At 35.9% G+C, this 18862-nt stretch overlaps 1 protein-coding gene across 4 annotated transcripts in view; it reads left to right on the top strand.

The window, feature by feature from the left end:
* The window catches only part of pot1 (protection of telomeres 1 homolog), a 36554-nt gene that overhangs the window by 7036 nt on the left and 10656 nt on the right, over window positions 1-18862 (top strand). For all 4 annotated transcript variants that reach the window (XM_059535862.1, XM_059535858.1, XM_059535859.1 and 1 more), the window contains 8 exons: window positions 455-533; window positions 934-1031; window positions 6045-6152; window positions 6302-6346; window positions 6841-6946; window positions 7874-8004; window positions 9146-9439; window positions 9526-9681. In XM_059535862.1, coding sequence (XP_059391845.1) covers window positions 455-533; window positions 934-1031; window positions 6045-6152; window positions 6302-6346; window positions 6841-6946; window positions 7874-8004; window positions 9146-9439; window positions 9526-9681 — 1017 coding nt within the window. The remainder of the gene's footprint in view (window positions 1-454; window positions 534-933; window positions 1032-6044; window positions 6153-6301; window positions 6347-6840; window positions 6947-7873; window positions 8005-9145; window positions 9440-9525; window positions 9682-18862) is intronic.

The raw sequence follows: 18862 nt of genomic DNA, 5'->3' as shown, positions 1-18862 counted from the left end.
TAGGACATTAAATCAATTGACAAATTTAGAATTGTCTTAAGCTTGTACTGTAAGCTGAGGAAGTTGATTAATACATTGTAACTATAGCTATTCAGTTCTTATATGTGACCGTGGACCACAAAACCAGTCTTAAGTGTCAATGTTTTGATGTTTGATGTCAATGTTTTTGTTAGGATCAGACAATATTTGGCTGAGATACAACTATTTTAAAATCTGGAATCTGAGGGTTCATATTAGTAATCAATTAAGTTTTGATATATTTACGGTAGGAAATTTACTAAATATGTTCATGGAACATGATCTTTATTAATATCCTAATGATTTTTGGCATAAAAGAAAAATCACAAATTTTTACCCATACAGTGTTTTTTTGGTTATTTCTACAATTATACCCCAGCGACTTAAGACTGGTTTTGTGGTCCAGGGTCACATACAAGTTCTTTTCTCTCAATAGGCTACAGTGGTTCACAAAGGTCCTGTGATATCCTGCGCGCAGAAAGATGGCATCGAAATGCTTAGAGCAGAGATCAAAGGTGAGTTTGCCCATTTGAATTTAAATTCAAAGACAAAGATCATGAACGAACCTGCGACGTATCAAGCTGATCTGTTTTGTCAGCAGCGACGCTCAATCTGTCTGGCATTCACACCTCGCCTTCCTGTTTAAAACAGCTCTGCCGTTTTAGGTTTGAAAAAAATTGTATAGAAAGATCTGCTGTCCGGACTGCATAGATTTTCTCCATTAAAATGTTAACTAATATACCGCAGCATATAGAGAAAAGAGGCGCAATATGGGGTCAATTTGATTGCCTGGAAAGGCTTGTTCAAAGCATGCTTCAGATTGACTCGTGTCTGTGATTTTTAGCTCTCAGCCCTGCAGATTTTGAGTCTTGAAATGAAAGCTGTAGCCAGCTGTTTTCTTTCTCTCTTTCTCAGAGGAGGACCCCCTTCAGAGAACTGCTGAACATACATCAATCAATGTCATTTTCTTTGGCACGTTGGCCAAGGACTTCTCCCAGTCTGCCAGACAAGGGGTAGGCTTCCATAAAACCTTCAAATATTCATTTGAGTATTGGGGAAATATATGTAGATGTACATATGTTCAAAGCTCCAGGCTGTAAAACGGATGGAGGAGGAGGTCTGGGTGATAAAGCTAAAGCAGGTTTTGATTTTATTTATTTATTTATTTTTATCTATCATCAGTGTTTGTGTATTTTCTCTATAATGGCTCACTTGTGCTTTTTTGTATCATTTTGACCAAACAATCATTATAGCTAAAAGTTGTATTGCAAGAAACCAAATGCATTCAAAGTATTTTTTTCAATAATGAGGCATGTTTTCATGCTGTTTTTTCACGAAATTGCTATTTATATGCACCTTTAATATATGACCAATGCAACAGAAAGACTTTTAAGTGAAAACAGTGAATAAGAGTTTTGATTCATTGATATTATAAAACCATTGTCCTGTAATTTTCTTGAGATAAAAATCACAAAATCTAGTGCTCAATATCCAAATAAAAAGTGCATTAAATCTTTGTGATTAGCAACATTACCATGAATATATAAAATAATTTTAAAGGGGTCATATGCTTTTTTAAAGATCATTATTTGGTGTAACCGAATATGTTGACATCCTTTAATGTTAAAAAAAACAATATTTTTCAAATACTGTACATTATTGTAGGTCCTCTATGCCCCGCCTCTCTCAAACGCGTCGTTTTCTACAAAGTCCCTCCTTCTGACAAGCGCAGTCTGCTCTGATTGGCCAACTGATCCAGTGCATGGTGATTGGCCGAGCAACCAATTTTACCATCAGTTCAAGCCTGAAAGAGGAACAGAGTCACGTGACAGACACAGTGATGAAGCTCGTATGTGTTTGCAGTACACAAGCCTCAGACTCCACTGTGTGACCCTCTCTCCCTCTCACACACACTCACACACACAATCACGACACGCAAAACGCCACATTTGAACATTCAATAGCAAATACTTAAACTAATAACAAAACATACAGTAGCTGATTCAGAAGTGCCAGATTGTAGTAAAAAAAAAGTCAGAATGACCTCCTCTTCTAGGTTCACGAAACGGTCGTCCATAAAATGCGTTGCTGTTCTAAGTAATCTTAGAGATTCCTAAATTCATCTACTTTTGGAAGGCCAAATAAAGTGCTCTTGCTTTCACCTAGATACACATGAACATTTCTTTGCATGAACATTTGGGCAGCATTACGCAAATATTTCCACACGGTGAAGTAGACATGTGGGGGCATGTCTGAATGAGCGGTTTTAATGGGGCGTGGCAGTCTTAACTTCGATAAAGAATATCTCTTTGAATTTGAAACTTTAGTCTTTGCTACTTTACAGATCTTCTTTATGCACCAAGAGCTTGTAACACTCCAAAGAGAAAGGAAACACATTAAACATTGAAGGAAACATTGCAGTCAGTTTTGTTAAGTAAAAAGTCATGTTTCCATGCTGTTTTTCACTAAAATTGCTACTTGTATGCACCAAAATAACTACTTGTACTATATATTATTGTCAATGCTTATTTACAAATATTTTGGCTAAAATAAATATTAATATGTGACAAATGCCGGAAATGTGCTATTATAATATCTCTGTCCTAATGCTCACAAGGATAAAATAATCTAATGATGCTTAAGAGCCAAATTAAAAGTCAGCATGAATATACATCTGTCAAATTTCAGTTAACTACATTTTAAATTACTGTCACAAATGTTTGTTTGTTTTTTGAGGCATTTGCAGCTTGTTTTTTCGCTCTCTTTCCTAATAAGCCAAATCCTACAATATTCGATTATGAAAATAATCAACAATGAATTTGATTATTGAATAATCACCAATGTACTGTATACTATAGCACAAGTGCAGAAGAAAACTGTCGAAAACAAAAAAATGTTTTGTTTAAATGGAATAAAATACAATTTTAATACTTTTTTATCCGATTGATTGGTAAATCAGTTAAATAATCAAAAGATAAATCTGATATCAAAATAATTAATAGTTGCCCCGCTTGTGGTTCAAATTCAGGGCTTTTTCAAGCATGATATGGCAAGTCACATCTCATCCATTTTAATAGGAGATTTGTCCTAACAACTGGGAACTCTGACAAATGATGCATGACAAGACATTTAGTCAGTTGTCTTCTCTTTCTTTTCTTTTTTTGCCACATTGTGTCAAGTAGCCTTGCACACACTAAAATGTTGTTGTTTTAAAATCTTCAAATCTTGTCATGCTCTGTCTAGTTAATATACAAAGTAAAGGTATAGGTTCATATTCCAGAAGAGCCAATTCAAAAACCAGACTTTTTTTTTAATCCCTAAAAGCGTCTTCTAAATGAATAATCAGTTTAAAAGGTAATTTACGGTTAAAATACAGTACATACCAAAAGTTTGGAAACATTACTATTTTTAATGTTTTTGAAAGAAGTTTCTTCTGCTCATCAAGCCTGCATTTATTTGATCAAAAATACAGAAAAAACAATTCATAACAAATAATTTATTCCTGTGATGCAAAGCTGAATTTTCAGCATCATTACTCCAGCCTTCAGTGTCACATGTAACATCCAGTCTATCACATGATCATTTAGAAATCATTCTAATATTCTGATTTATTATGAGTGTTGGAAACAGTTCTGCTGTCTAATATATTTGATGAATAAAAGGTTAAAAAGAACTGCATTTATTCAAAATAAAAAGAAAATTCTAATATTCTAATAATATATTTTCTTTACTATCACTTTTTATCAATTTAACACCTCCTTGCTGAATAAAAATGTTGATTTTATTTTTTAAAAAAAAAAGAAAGAAAAAAAAATTACTGACCCCAAATTACTGACCAGTAGTGTATATTGTTATTACAAAATATTTATATTTTAAAAACATAGCTTCTTTTTTTTATTTTTTTTTTACTTTTTATTCATCAAAGTATCCTAAAAAAGTATCACATGTTCTGAAAAAATATTAAGCAGCAAAACTGTTTCCAACTTTGATAATGAATCATCATATTAGAATGATTTCTAAAGGATCATGTGATAATGATCCTAAAAATTCAGCTTTGCATCACAGACATAAATGATAATTTAAAGTATAATAAATTTAAAAACAATTATTTTAAATTGTAATAATATATCACAATATTAATTTTTTTTTTCTGAATTTTTGATCAAATAAATGCAGGCTTGATGAGCAGAAGAAACTTCTTTCAAAAACATTAAAAATAGTAATGTTTACAAACTTTTGTTTTTTTTCTGTATGAAGAATTCTCTTATATGCGGTTGAGAAAGTCAATATATATTTCTTTCTAGAAGTAGATTAGTTTTTCATCGTATCAAAAAGATCTAATGCTAAAGAAAAATCTAAGTCTAAAATCTAAATCTAAAAATAAAGAAAAATCTATGCTGCAAATATTTCTGCCTGAATTCACTGACTTTGAAAACCGGTCATCTGATGTAACTTCATTTATGTGAAGATGGTTTGAGAGGGTGCAAAGCACTGCGGTTGCATAGCCAGTATTTTTCCGCTTTTCTCCTGCAGCAACACTATAGTCACAGCTCAGATCAGCTCCCCACTGACAGACAATGGCTCCAAGAGAGAAAATCAGCCTTGAGAGATCTGCCTTCAGTCAAAACTCAGCCGTTTACTCCCCAAGGATCCTCCTTTTGTGTCACCTGCTAAATTATCTGTTGCTTATTGGAAAACAACATGCCTTGTCATCACCCATATTTCCAGGAATGGTCTAAAAATTGGTTCTAAATCTTCATGTTCTCAAAGATGGAGGTTGAACATGGTGGTCTGCAATTGTTGTAGTCGTCACATGCAACCGCAGGTGTTTCAGAGTACAACAGTTTTAAATGTTTAAAACAACTTTTTTGACAAACAGCCTCTACTTTTCTTTGTTGTTGCCAGGAAGAGAGGTTATAAAACTGTCATTTGGCATGGGTAACAGTGTTTCTTTAAACAATGGCACAAGATAAATCTTTGAATTGATGAGCTATCATGATACTTGGCAATGTATATATACAGTAATAGAGCTAAACATTATCGGTCTCATTTTTGAATATCTGTAAGCAAGGATTAAACTCTTCGAAATGTTAAATAAAAGTCAGCTTAATTTATCTAGAGGCTGAAGTCTAAAAATAATCAAGTTTGGAGTCGTTCCTTAATATTAAGGAATGGGATGCCATTCGATTGGTTAGTTCTTTCATCTCAAGGTCACCGATAAGGGTGTTTGTCAAGGCAATAATTGCTATTACTATTCCCTTAATGTTAGGGTTGGGGAATTGAATATAAATTATATATAAACTATAAACAATATTAACTATATAATGAATATATGTTTGTGCTACACACATGAATGATATCTCAAATCATGTGGCTTGTTGTGGTGTCATACGTTTTTAAAGAAGTGAATTTATGATCACCTAGCAGGTGATAAAATGGGCTTAGAAAATCCCATATAATTGATCTAGGGTCAATAATGAGAAAAAAATAAATAAGATGTCTATTGAACCTTTAGTCTTAAAAAAAAATTATGATAAAAACAAACTTATTTTTTATGGATCATATTCGATATATCAGGATTTTCTGGTAACTGTTTTTGCATTTACAGAGTTTTTGTTTTAGTTCTTTTCTGTTCATAATGGAAGCTTTAAATATTATTCTGTGGTAGTTGAAAACGGTCTTAATGTGAAAGGAAACAGGCTATTAATAATACATAAATATATAAATATTGAGGGTTTTTAATAAAAATGAAACCGCAATCTGCATTTATAAAAAATACAAGTAAAAATAGCAGTGCCTGGTCTTACAAAATGTTTAATCAAATAATTTAGCAAGCTGCATATATATATATATATATATATAATATATAAAATTTCCCACTCTTATTAAATATATTGAATATTTCAGAGTTCCATTAGTTTAATTTATGAATTGAATTATTTACTGGACATTTTTATTATGTTTGGTATAACACATCATGAAATGCATTACAACAATTGTTTTTTTTATTTTGTTTTGTTTTTTAGGATGTTGTCCTTTTGGCAGACTTTACCATTAAAAAGTCTCCGTCTTTTCTCAGAGACAAACTACATCCTTGTCAGCTAGAGATGGATGGCAAAGATGCTTGTGTCTATGTGAGTGTCATCTGTTTGCATTTTAAAATCCTTACTACTGTGTTCTTGAACTTTTGCTGAAAACTATATTTTTCTTACTTTAATATATTTATATTTTTCTAATATTTATTTTGGTTCATTTTTTTTCTCCATATGGATGTGTTTGATAGGTATGTCCCTCGGCCGCCCCCTCCCATGGTCCCTCCAGTTCAGAGGTGCTGTATGCATTTCTTTAAGTGACCAATCTCTCCCACTTTGCTGTAATACAATATATGCGGTTTATCCCTCAGAGATCAAGGAGATTCTTTATCTAAATTGGCTTCTGTCTACTGGCTTTTTTTCAACTTGTCTCTGTCTGGTTGTGTGATTGGTTGTTTCTTCACTCGAGTACAACGTCCTTTTTTTAATTTGCAAACCTCTTTTAAATTAGTTTGAGCCAGATCAAGTGCTTCAACAATACATGCCTCCAGACACATGCAGTGTAGACTAAATGAAGATGAAGTCAGGGAAACTAGATAAGTGTTCATTTTAATGAATGCATTGGATTTTTTGACATTGAAACAATGTTTTCACTTCAACACAATGCACTGCCATGCATTTGTAAAGTAATGTCAGAAAACGGTGTTGCAATAAGGTATTATTTGCTACAATTTCTGTTGTTAAAGCCAGAATATTTGTTTTATGGCAATATTCCTCTATTTCTTTGAAGGCCAAATACACTTATGTTCCCCTAAACGATTTAAAGCCCAAGACAGTGGTGAATGTCTATGGCGTGGTGACCTTCTTCAAACAGCCTTTCCCCTCTAAAGGTTCAGGTCAGTGAATTTCCTTCATCTCTGCAAGGCTGTAATAGGCTCCTCCATTGTTATTTGAGTCCTCTGGAGAGTGAGGGCAGAGAAAAGATGACTTTCTAAATGACTTTCAGGGCCACTTTCGAAATAGACGTCAAAACAAAGAAAAAAAACTCGAATGGATATCAGAATAGTTGAACTATTCTCTCAGAGTATGTCATGACAGAGACTTCTTCGAAGCAAGTTTGAAATGTTATTTGATCACTAAAGTGCAAAGAATAATTTACAGAGGCAACCAAAACAAAACTGAGATCTTGACTTGTGCTACTGACCGTGAACAATGAAGTTTGCTCTCTGCAGTGTTAGTATGAGATTATTTGTACCATAAAGTCTTAGAATGCATCTGAAGAAACCAATTATTGCCAAAACACACTGTCATGGTGCATGACCATACTAACTTCATGCAATTTTCTTCATGTAAATACACTTGGATCATGGCTTGGATCATGACATGTAACGTGTGATAAAGTGCCAAAAAGTGTCTCTGGCACCCTCAATTGGTTTATTGAAATATCAGTGTAACCAATTGATCCTGGATCAATGCTCAGTGGGGCTGCAACTCCTAGATATATTGACCTGTAGATATTCTCAGTCTTGAAATGCTAAACATGTCTTAAGCAAAAGCAGATAGAACTCATATAAATGATGTTATCAAAATTATCAAATTAAACAAAAATGCAAACTGTGGTAAGTTGTTTCCATTAGTTTCATGGGTTCAGAACACTGTAAATGATTATAAAAGGTTGATCCTTTTGTTGAAAGTTGAAGTGTGGCTACTTGTGTCTTTTAGCAGTATAAGCAAGACTTAAGACTTTTTATATTTGGTCACTTTGCATAGTCATTCATGCTAGAGTGTTTTATTTTAGTCCTTACCTCATTATGTTTCACTAGATTTCTGCTCTACACTAAAGATCACTGATCAGTCGGATGTTAAAGTGGGCTGCAACATCTTCTCTAAAAAATTGGAGGATCACCCAGTCATCTTCAGAGTGGGGGACATTATTCGACTTCACAGATTTAAGGTAATATTGAAATTCTGTAGAGTCTTCCTGTAGAGTTCCTGTGGCTCAACTGGTAGAGCATTGCGTTAACAGCGCAAGGTTGTGTGTTAGAAGGGAACACATGTTAGGTAAAAAAATGTTAGCCTGAATGCACTGTAATTTGCTTTGGATAAAAGTGTCTGCTAAATGCATGAATTTATTTAATTTCAATTTAAATGGATTTATTCACTCCTGAATTAAAAATTCCTGATAATTTACTCAACCCCACGTCATCCAAGATGTTCATGTCTCTCTTTCTTTAGTCATAAAGAATTGACACTTTCTGAGTAGAACATTCCAGGATTTTTCTCCATATAGTGGACTTCCATGGGAGCCAAGGGGTTAAAGGTCCAAATTGTAGTTTCAGTGCTGCTTCAAAGGGCTCTACAAGAACCCAGCCGAGGAAACTGCCTACTATGTCACACGTGACTTTTCCAGTATGACTATATAATGCATGAAGAAAAATCCTGGAATGTTTTCCTCAAAAACCTTTATATCTTTTCGACTAAAAGAGAAAGACATGAACTTCTTGGATAACTTGGAGGTGAGTAAATTATCAGGAAATTTTAATTCTGAAGTGAACTAATCCTTTAAGCAGTGAAGTCCAATTTTATTTCTGGTTGGCCACCTTCTTGCAAAGTTTAACAATTATTAAATGCACCTGACCAGTAGAAACTTCCGGGGAGCTGTGTTGGAGCAAACTGGAGCCAAACTTTGCAGGAATGTGGCCCTCTAGGAGCAAAAATGGACACGCCTGACTAAAAGTAATCAAGGACTACCACCTGAAACCTGACGTTCTGTGTTGAGCATATTCTTCATATAAAACATAAAAAAGAGCAGATGTTGATTTGCATTGACAAATATTGGTCATGCAGTTCACCTCCAACAACGCTTGCAAGCAACAACACAGCAACTTGCCAACCTACAATGACTAAAGACCTGTCAGTTTAAAGACACCTTAAAGTTTAAACATTGCAAACACATCGGTCAAATATAGTTCTAACATTAAAGTAAATGTCTTGGTGACATGTATTAAGGTGATTTCTGGAGTGTCATCAATTTCAAGTCATTCTAACTTTAAGGCTCTAATTGGCTAATTGATTTTCTTCTCATATCCTCCCAGGCTGACATGTTCAGGGACTCCATGTCACTCTTGAACACTTTTGGTTGGTCTACAGTCACATTCGATGGAACAATTGACAGTCCAGTAGTCCCTCGTACCTCCAGCAAATCATTTCACTTTGGAGAATCCGATATACGTACGGTGCAGGAGCTTCGCCAATGGGCTGCCAACCAGTCTTGGATATCTAAAGACCTCACAGTATCTCTGTCCTTGGTAAAGCCCGGGATGTACTTTGATTTGACCTGCCAGTTGCTAGCCAAGGCTGTCATGGATAGTCGTTGTATCCTACTAAAGGTGCTATTTTAACTAGAATCTTAATCTTCAATATCATTGAATCTCAAATCCAGATTGTGCAACTAATGGTTACCCAATGTGATCAGGTGTGGGACGGGACCAAGTGTCAACATCCCTTATTGAAGGTTGCAGTTGCATCTGATGCATTAGAAGGAGAATCCACTGTCGCTAAAGACAGGATGAACCTGACCGCCAACGTTCTGGTCTACGATAATCACCTGGAAGTGGCTCGAGACTTAAAGGTGAGTTTTGCCGTCAAAGAACAGGATTAGACAAAAAAAAAAAAGCAAGGTTATGTCTGTCAGTTGTTGGAAAACATTGTTTATAAAAAAACAAATGTTAAGTTATATTGGGAAACAACTTTGGGTGCTCTTCCTATAAGAAAGCCTGTCTTCCAGAAGCAGTAATCTTATTTCATAAGCCTACAACCACCAACACATGCGTCCTCAGTGTCGCTGTTACTATTAATGCCTGTTAGAACAATCCAGCACAGGAGACCCACGCACCCACTCCAGCACCTTTAATGATGAATTAGGTGTCAGGTAGGACTCTTGTGGGCACAGCTTCTTATGGCTTATTTGAGAGGCGTTCACTCCTCTTCAGTCTATTGATTGCGTTTGCTGCTCTCACTTGAATCCTACCCTCCCTGTTTCCATTGCAAAAACCCATCAAAATGTCCTCTCCAATTGATTGTCTTATAACGACTTTTGAAACATATAATCTCCAGAACTAGTGGCAACATTTCTGTCTTCTGCCGTCATCCTTTCTATGAATATTTAAACAGGAGCAGGGCTTTTATGGTACTTTTGGAAGCATCAGATTCTTTCGTTCTTTTTTTCTTTTTGGTTAATGCATAGTTGTTCCCATGACAGTTGAGTGGCCAAAAAATACTTTTTTTTGACACCTTCAATACATGATTAAAAGCACAATGATTCTTTTTTATTATTGTAGAACTACAGTGCATATTCAGTTAATTTCAATAGTTTGAAGAGGACGCTGATGTATGAGTGGTAGTTTTTGTTTTAAGCAGTAAGCCGTTTTTGTTTGCCTCTCAGCATAATGGTTCTTTTGAATATGTACTGTGTGAATTATGAACAAAGGTGGGTGGAATGAACCGTGTGTTCAAAAGAGGAAACAACGAGTTGCTGACTACTCAAATTATTGAGTTCCTATGCAGCCATATCTCCTACTGAATTCCTTCATTGTGTTTCTGTAATTAGAATACATATGAAATTGATCTATTTACTTCCTCTACTGTGAAGTTTCAGAGAATTGTGATCTTTAGTTAAAGATCTTGAGTTCTTCATACAGTTCTCCTGTATGTGTTGCCTCCCCTATGCTGTGTCAGTGCCAAACAACAGGCCTATCCGTCACCTGCTGGCCATGATGTTGTTAAAGCATCTCTTCAGCCACAAACAATCAGTAAGATTGACAGAAAGAATGATATCCCAATACATCAGCTGCCCTTACCTACATATAAAGAGACTGGTCTTTGCAGACAGTTGGAGGATTTGTGGTGAGGTGTATTTATGCCTATGCCATCTCTTATTTATAATTTCATCACGAGCTAGAGCTTTGCACGGATGAATGTTATTTCATAGGGACATTATCTGAGAGAGTGCCAAGCTTTTGACACAGTTTGCATATCACTGCTTTTATAATGTAAATCTAGAGTTCATTTTACATTTTATTCGCTTTACATTAGAAGAGTGAGAAGCATATATGTATAGCTTGCTGATATTATCCTCATTCAGCTCAGCAATGCACAAGCCCAGTAGTTTGAGGGTTTCTTTGGTTATAAACTTTAGATATTTGGTTTCTAAGAGTTCTAAAAATTATGATCTTCACCTTTAACTCTTGGGGGTCCTCCTTTGAATCCACACTTTGGTGGCATAATGCTGCATTGGGTATTAGTCTGCTGTTCAAGGTTGTATCTGTGCAGATTTTGCAAATAGCCAAAGAGAGACACTCCATTGTCTCATGGACTTCATGGAAATGTGACTGCAAGTCCACATCAAAAGCCATTTTTCCACTGTCGGGCCAGGGCTAACAATGAGCTGGGCAGGCCAAATAGCCTTGCATCTCAAGCCAGGAGTCCTCAAGTCATGCTGTTTTTCCACTGTTGGACCTACTCTAAACACGCCCTTAAAGGGCTAGTTTACCCTAAAGTAAAAATTGCCATATGATTTACTCACCCTCAAACCATCCTAGATGCACATGACTTCTTCTTTCAGGTGAATACAATCCGAGTTGTATTAAAAATGTCCTGGGTCTTCCTAATGGCAGTGAATGGCTGTTTAGGTTTTGAAGTCCAGTAAAGTGCATAATCCATCATTAAAGAAAAAAGTACTCCACACAGTTTTGGGGGTTTAAGAAAGGCCTTCTGAAGTGAATCGATGCATTTTTGTAAGAAAAATATCCATATTTAAAACTTTATAAGCTGTAATCTCTAATAGCTTCTGTAACTGTCGTACACATGTACACAAGAGAGAGATATTCCAGTGGATTATGTAGGACATGAACGTGGTGGAGAACACCGATATGCAGTTGAGAGAACAAAACAAAGTGATACTTAACAAAATATCAGTGATACTAAATCAAACTGATATTTATAATTTCACATAAAGAGAACACATACTTTAGTTGCAGCTGTTTCGTTTATTTGTGATGACAGGAATTAGGGCTGCACGATTAACCTTTATCGCATCGATATTGAGGTTTTAACTCCCGCAATAACCTAACCTCAGGAGTCTGAGGTTTTTTTCCCCGCCTCTGACATTTGAGTGACAAACCTATTAGCCAATCAAAATGGTCGAATCTCGCATTCCTGGCTTGCTGGCCAATTAGAAATGGCAATGGAAAAACAAGGTTGTATGCAGTGCATCGGCTTTCTGTCAGCAGAAAAGCAGCTAACACACAACGTTTACCTCGAATTGTGCCAGAAAAAGCTTGTGTAACTGCGCAGAAATGGCCGAAGGCACTTCTTCGGTGACGGGAGAGGAAGCGGGGGAGCACTTGGTTAACAAGAAGGGTGGTACTTCAGCTGTTTGGACTTATTTTGGATTCGCGAAGAACGACGTGGAGCAAAAGAGTGCTAAATGTAAAATATGTCGACGTGCCGTGGCCAGATCCAGATCCGGTTTTATGCACTTAAAAGTATTGAACGCAAAAATCGAAAATCGCATCGCAATCGCAATATTTGTGAGAAAAACCGCAATTAGGTTTTTTCTCAAAATCGTGCACCCCTAACAGGAATACACAAAACATCTCCATTAGGGCTTTTACTTACACATGCACACACGTATAACACAGTAGAAAATTATTGGTAAACCCTCACGTTTGTCAAATTTCTTTTGAAAGAATGAGCATTTATATTCATTTTCCACAATGTATGGGGGAGGATATATATTGCCGTGTTTCCACCAAAATTACCCAGAACATTTGTATCAAGAACTTTTTTCCCCAGCAACTTTTTTCCCCCCAGACGCTTCCTGCGTTTCCACCGTGGTGTAAAGTATCGGGAAGATTAGGCAAATAGACTGGTGACGTAGGTCTGTGCGCATTTCTCATTACAAAGTGCGCTGATTTTAGATGTGCATCCTCGGTAGTTCAGACTCTGCACATTCGACGCAAATCCGGTAGTTCTGCGAACAGCAGCGTACTTGATACCACTGCCTCCTTTCGTTTTCATTTAAACATAATAACAGCTGCAGAAATGTACTTAGTTCAGGGATATGTGTATATATACAGCAATTAAAATGAAACAAAATATTATATAAATTTGCCTTTTTTATTTTTATTTTAACATATAGATAAATTGAATACAGACCCAAGATTACCTTTTAGATTTACCAAAAAGGTTTATAATTATATTTTATATTCAACCACTGAAGAGACATCAGGGCCAGCGGCACACATCAGAAGGTCTAGCCGAGGTGAGGCTGCTTCTCGGCGGATAGATGATCACTGAGCTCCCGCTGATCGTGTGGAGCTCATGTCTCTGAGATCGGCAAAAAACATTTTTAAATAGGCGCTGTCTTTATAAATAAACCACAGATTTGAGTTTTAAACAACTACATTCTCGCCCGAAATACTTTTAAAATAACTTTTCATGACACAATAACAGTAATATTTTGAAAATGATCTGAATAAATGGTGGTCGAAATCACAATGCTGCGTGAACTCAGCCAATCAGGATGTTTAGCGCCCAAGTCCCACACCCCAAAAGTTCCAGAACTTTGAAAAAGTACTACCTCACCAGCAGGGACTTTCTGAGGGGCATTTTTTTTTTCCCAGATCTTTTAGTTCCTGGTTCCTGCGGTGGAAACACGCCGAGTACCGGCCCAAAGTTCCTAGTTCCTGGGTAAAGTTCCTGCGGTGGAAACGCGGCTTATGTAAATTCATTCTCTGCCAGCAGGAGGCACTTTTAGAGTGGGAGAGATAGAGGTTTCCCCGGTAACGGCTGTGCACAAAGCAGCGCTCCGCTCACAAATGCTGCTTTATCAGCCATTACAGGCTAGATGAAATGAAAATGGCATCTAACTTTTTCTGAAGACCGTCAGTTTCCTTCAGAAATACAGTGATATACTGTAAAAACACCCGCGCCGGGTTTTGATTTTGAAATGTGCAGTGCTCATGTTTATTCAACGAAGTCAAAGCCTTTGGGGAAATCTATTTGTGGCAGTCAGTTTTGATATTGTGGCGGCCCACCACAAATAAATCAATGTTTGGAGAAACACTGTAGCCTTTAGCATCACATATAATACATTTCTGCCTCATACAGTGATCCCTTAACTTTAAAACTGCTTATTTGGGCCAAATTAAAAAAAATAAAAATACCCTGGCCATTGGCCCTGAGGAAGTCCCGACAAGGCCTGATCAAGTCCCAAAAGTAACCGTGCAAACACAACTGGCCCTGGCATGCATTTTTCATTGGCAAGTTTACTTTCGGCCTTACAGTTAAAAAGTGGCTAATGAGTTGTTTTGCATAGTGCCTATATGGCTACAAGAAAATGGTGTCATCATGGAGCGGCACCTTATTACGTTGCAGTCTGTCTTTGCTCTTTGGGTAATTTGCTCGAGAGCTCAATGACTACACAGTTCAACCCTTATGGAGTTTAAAAGCCAATTCACACCACACTGACAGACCAACTCCAACGGTCACCAGATTACTTTATATCACACCTAGACATTCCAAGAGCCGACAAACACCGGTTCAACATGTTCAATAAACTCCATACACTGGCAGCAGATGCCAATAGGGATAACACACTCCGACAAAACCAGACAAATTTGTCTGTCATGGCAGCATGAATTCAATTCAATCGTCTGAATGTGCAACATTTGCCAGACTAGATATTTACCTAGTAGAGCACCCCTTGTCTAGCAGAGCCAGACTTTGGACACTTGGTCTCCACTTTGCCGTTTATGCTTGCTAGGAACTGCTGGTTTAGACATGTCTGAACAAGATGCAAAGCATCGAACAAGTCGTTTGGAAATGGAGATTCAATGCATTAGTAGGGTGTTCAATGATGAAAGTATCATCAAAATGCTCTTATAATAAAAAAAAGTTGAAGGAAATTGCTGTTTTTATATGGTAACGTAATACCCAGTGATCAGAAATGCAATTTATCCACAAAAGATTGCAGTGAATCAGAATATTTCCCCACCATTATCAATATCCTGGGCCGTATCATCTTTAATATTGTGTGAAATTGCTTGAGCTCTGTGTTGAGGTGGGAGAAAAAGTGAATAAAGCCAGCCATTAGGATTAAGTGGTCTAAGAGAGATAGCTTTATGAGAGAGGAGAGAGAAGGCCAAATCAATACAGCTGTCACTGTGGACGAGGGCCTTCATTGTGGAGTCTGCACGCACTCACTTTCTTGACTTCGACTTGCATCATAGTGTATATCACTCACCCTATAGGTGTAGTGTGGCACGCATTGAAGGAGACATTATTACAAATCAGCAGGGGAGTATTACTTTAATAAACTTGTGCTTTTTTGACTTAATTTTGTTCATCATTCTTGGTGACTTCAAGTTTAAAGGCTTATTTTAGTGTTAGTCTTGTTGTTGTGGGCTAGAATCTCTTGAGGAATCTCTAAGAACATAGAAGAAACACCAACCCTTTCACCTCTTGGATTTCCTTGTCTGTCTTGTGAAATTGTCTCTGTTGCATGCTTTTTGTGCTATTTGCATCATCTGAGTCCCAGGCCAGTTGCCAAATGCACTTGTGTCCTCTCGCTAATAAACTGGGGAATGGATGCCTCATGCAATAATAATTAAAGTAGATTAAAGTAGTGCCAGACATTGCATGTTTACATTATGGAGGACTAGAATCACTTTTACTTAAGGATTTGTGAATTCCCTAATCCTGAGTATTTAAATTCAGGGCATCACTTGTCTCAAACCGTTTGAACTACAGCAAGTATGATACCTCTAATCGTGTGGCTTTTTGAGAAGAGGTGGGCTATTACATTTCTTAGAATGATAAAACAGTTGAATAAATTAAACTGAAGATAGGACCTGGGCCACGGAACCAGAATATCATAAGCTCACATAGGGGTGGACAATATGACCAAAATCATGATTTGAGTGATTTTATTTCATAGTAACGAGAGATATCACAATATAGTTATTTTTGCTTTAAATACGGCCTTTATGGTATCATTTTTTGATACCATAAAAATTTCATAATTCTTGTCACCAGTGTCAATGTCATGAAAAACTAATACTAACCTAAATTAAAAAAACAAACAAAAAACTCAAGCTCACTAAAGACAAGTAAACCGTCAGTGATTAAATAAGAATAAAAAACAAATTACATTCAATAGGACAAAAAAAAGGAACTACAGTAGAACAAATAAGAAATGCTACATTTTATAAAGTAATCAATGTATAAAAAATTATAGAAACTGCATATTCTTAACTTTGTACATTTTAAATATATATAATTACTATTTTTTATTTTTATTAAAGTTACAAAAGTGATTTAGTCTAGAGCAGTGAGATTTTCTCTCAGTTGTTGTTTGATTAACATGAATGACAGACAGCAGGAATATTAGACTGCTGTCACTTTAAGAGCTGCCAGGATCCAATATACTTTTTCACATATGCGTTTTCTTTCTTTGCCGCTTGCTTTCACTTAAAGACCTAAATTGTGTACAAGGATACTTGCAAAGACAGACATTTTGACACATACACGTGTGTATATTTAACTGTTCAAGGTAGGGTTGTGCCGATGGACGATAGATGCGGCAAATTTGTCAGAGGATACATGTTATGACACTTGTGTCCGACTATATATGAACTAGCTGTTTTAAATACAGTTTTCAGTAACATGTAACATGTACATTTATCAGTATGTATATTTCTTTGATTATTGGTGCTTCCATATGCTCATTCTCGCGCACTTGCACGGTTTAAAGCACCAAATAGTTATGCTATGACAAGTACAGAGAGTCTCTCTCTTGCCCCACTCATGCACAATAATATTGTGTATCGTCGATCTCACGAGCTGACGATACGACGATTTGAAAAATGACCATATCACCCAGCACTAATTCAACACCTCCTATAAAGTGGCAATATAACTCCAACGCTCTGCATAGTTTTCTTGTACAAAATTAGTTCTCTTTCACTGTTAAATGCATCTGAATGGTTTTTAAGTGGCAATGCTTAAACAAAATGCATGCAAACAATACGGTTTTGTGACTACGTAGCAAAGCAAGTTAATCGTGTCTACTGGTATGTCGCCCACCTCTGCATTTTGTTTGATCCCATAATGAGCTGCTGTTTATATCTGGTAGGAACATGAATCTCAAATGTAGCTTTTCAGACCACTTGTCTTTGGATTTCAAGCAAAGGGTGTCCGATCTACTTGAACATCCTAAATGCTTGAGCACCTGCAGCACGGCTAGAGCTGATGCAGTATACTGTGACTTCCTGCCTCTATACACATGTGACTATCAATTATTCATAATGAGAGAGAAATCAAACACCTGGGTTAACTTAACACCCAGACGGCCCCTGCCTGTAATCGCTTCAGACAGCCAGCATATGACACTTATCCACTGAGAGTGAGTGTGTGTGTTTGTAAGAGGATGTGAATGAAAAATCATGGCTTTTTTATTTGTTTTGTTGGCTTCATAGGACGTTCGTTCCGCAATATGCTGAATATTTTTTGGTTTTAATTGGCATTGATGGTTCCATGAAGAATCTTTAGGCATTCTTGAAATCTGTCCATTAAACAGTTCTTTAGTGTTAAAAAAAGGTTCTTTTAGATTATTAAACTGTTCTTTAGGGTAAGAAAACATTTCATTTTAAGAACTGTTCACAGAAAGACCCAAAACCAAAAAATGCTTTTTTTATATGGCATTGTCACAAAAACTCCCTTTTGGAAACTCTTTTTTTTTTTTGAAGAGTATGCATGCTCATTTATCATATTTTTATATGCTTTGCTATCATTTAGAGTTAATATTTAAAAATATTAGTGATTTAATAACTGTTTAATCACTTTTCATATAGTATAGTGTTGTGATGCATATTCACCATTTTCAGTTTTAAGTGTTTTTATTATATATATATATTTATATTTATATATATATATATATATATATATATATATATATATATATATATATATCAAAATTGTACATCAATCATTTATTGGTTATCTGCCAAAACATAAAAGTAATTATTGGTATTACCCAGAATTTTAATATTAATGTATCCCTAACTTAACTGTCTAACTGTCAGCATGCATTTTAATGCATTTTGCTAGTAAAAAAAGAAATGCATACAAATCATCCCTATTTCAAATTAATTCAATCATTCTGATACTGATCGGAAATAATAATAATAAAAAGCATCCTCAAATCTATAATTATTCCACACACACACACAAAAAACAAAAGAAACTGATATTTTTAGCACTCTTATTAAATATGACTTGTGCAAGCATGTGGTGGGGCACTTCAGGAATTGTCAGCTGTCAGACGATGGAGGGTCTGTCTTAAGCACAGTATTTGCTGACAAAACACAGCGTGTCTCTGAAAAGAGAAGCGAGCGCAGAGAGAATAGCTGCAGAGTTATAGACTCTTTCAGAAATCTGCACAGCTAGTCTGTTTTTTAGAGGCTTGGGAGCCCATAATCCTGGGCTGGAGAAATAAAAAAACAATGCTTTTACGAGTACAATAATAGATAGTAATGCTCCTGAAGGAAATTAACAGGTCAAAGTCCACATAAAATTTTACCCTATGCACCTTTTTAGTCACACATTGTGAAAAATGTATTTTATAATACATTTTTGTAAGATAAATTGATCTGCACTAAACCAACCTTTTTTTTTTTTTTTTTGCTAATGTCATACAGTAATATGGATTATTTGTGGATGTGTTTCATGTTAACTTTAATACAACTTAA

The sequence above is a fragment of the Carassius carassius genome, chromosome 43, assembly GCF_963082965.1.
Source record: "Carassius carassius chromosome 43, fCarCar2.1, whole genome shotgun sequence".
In the NCBI taxonomy this organism is placed as follows: Eukaryota; Metazoa; Chordata; class Actinopteri; order Cypriniformes; family Cyprinidae; genus Carassius; species Carassius carassius.
Note: the sequence above shows the minus strand (reverse complement) of the source record. Positions and strands in the feature narration are given on the sequence as shown.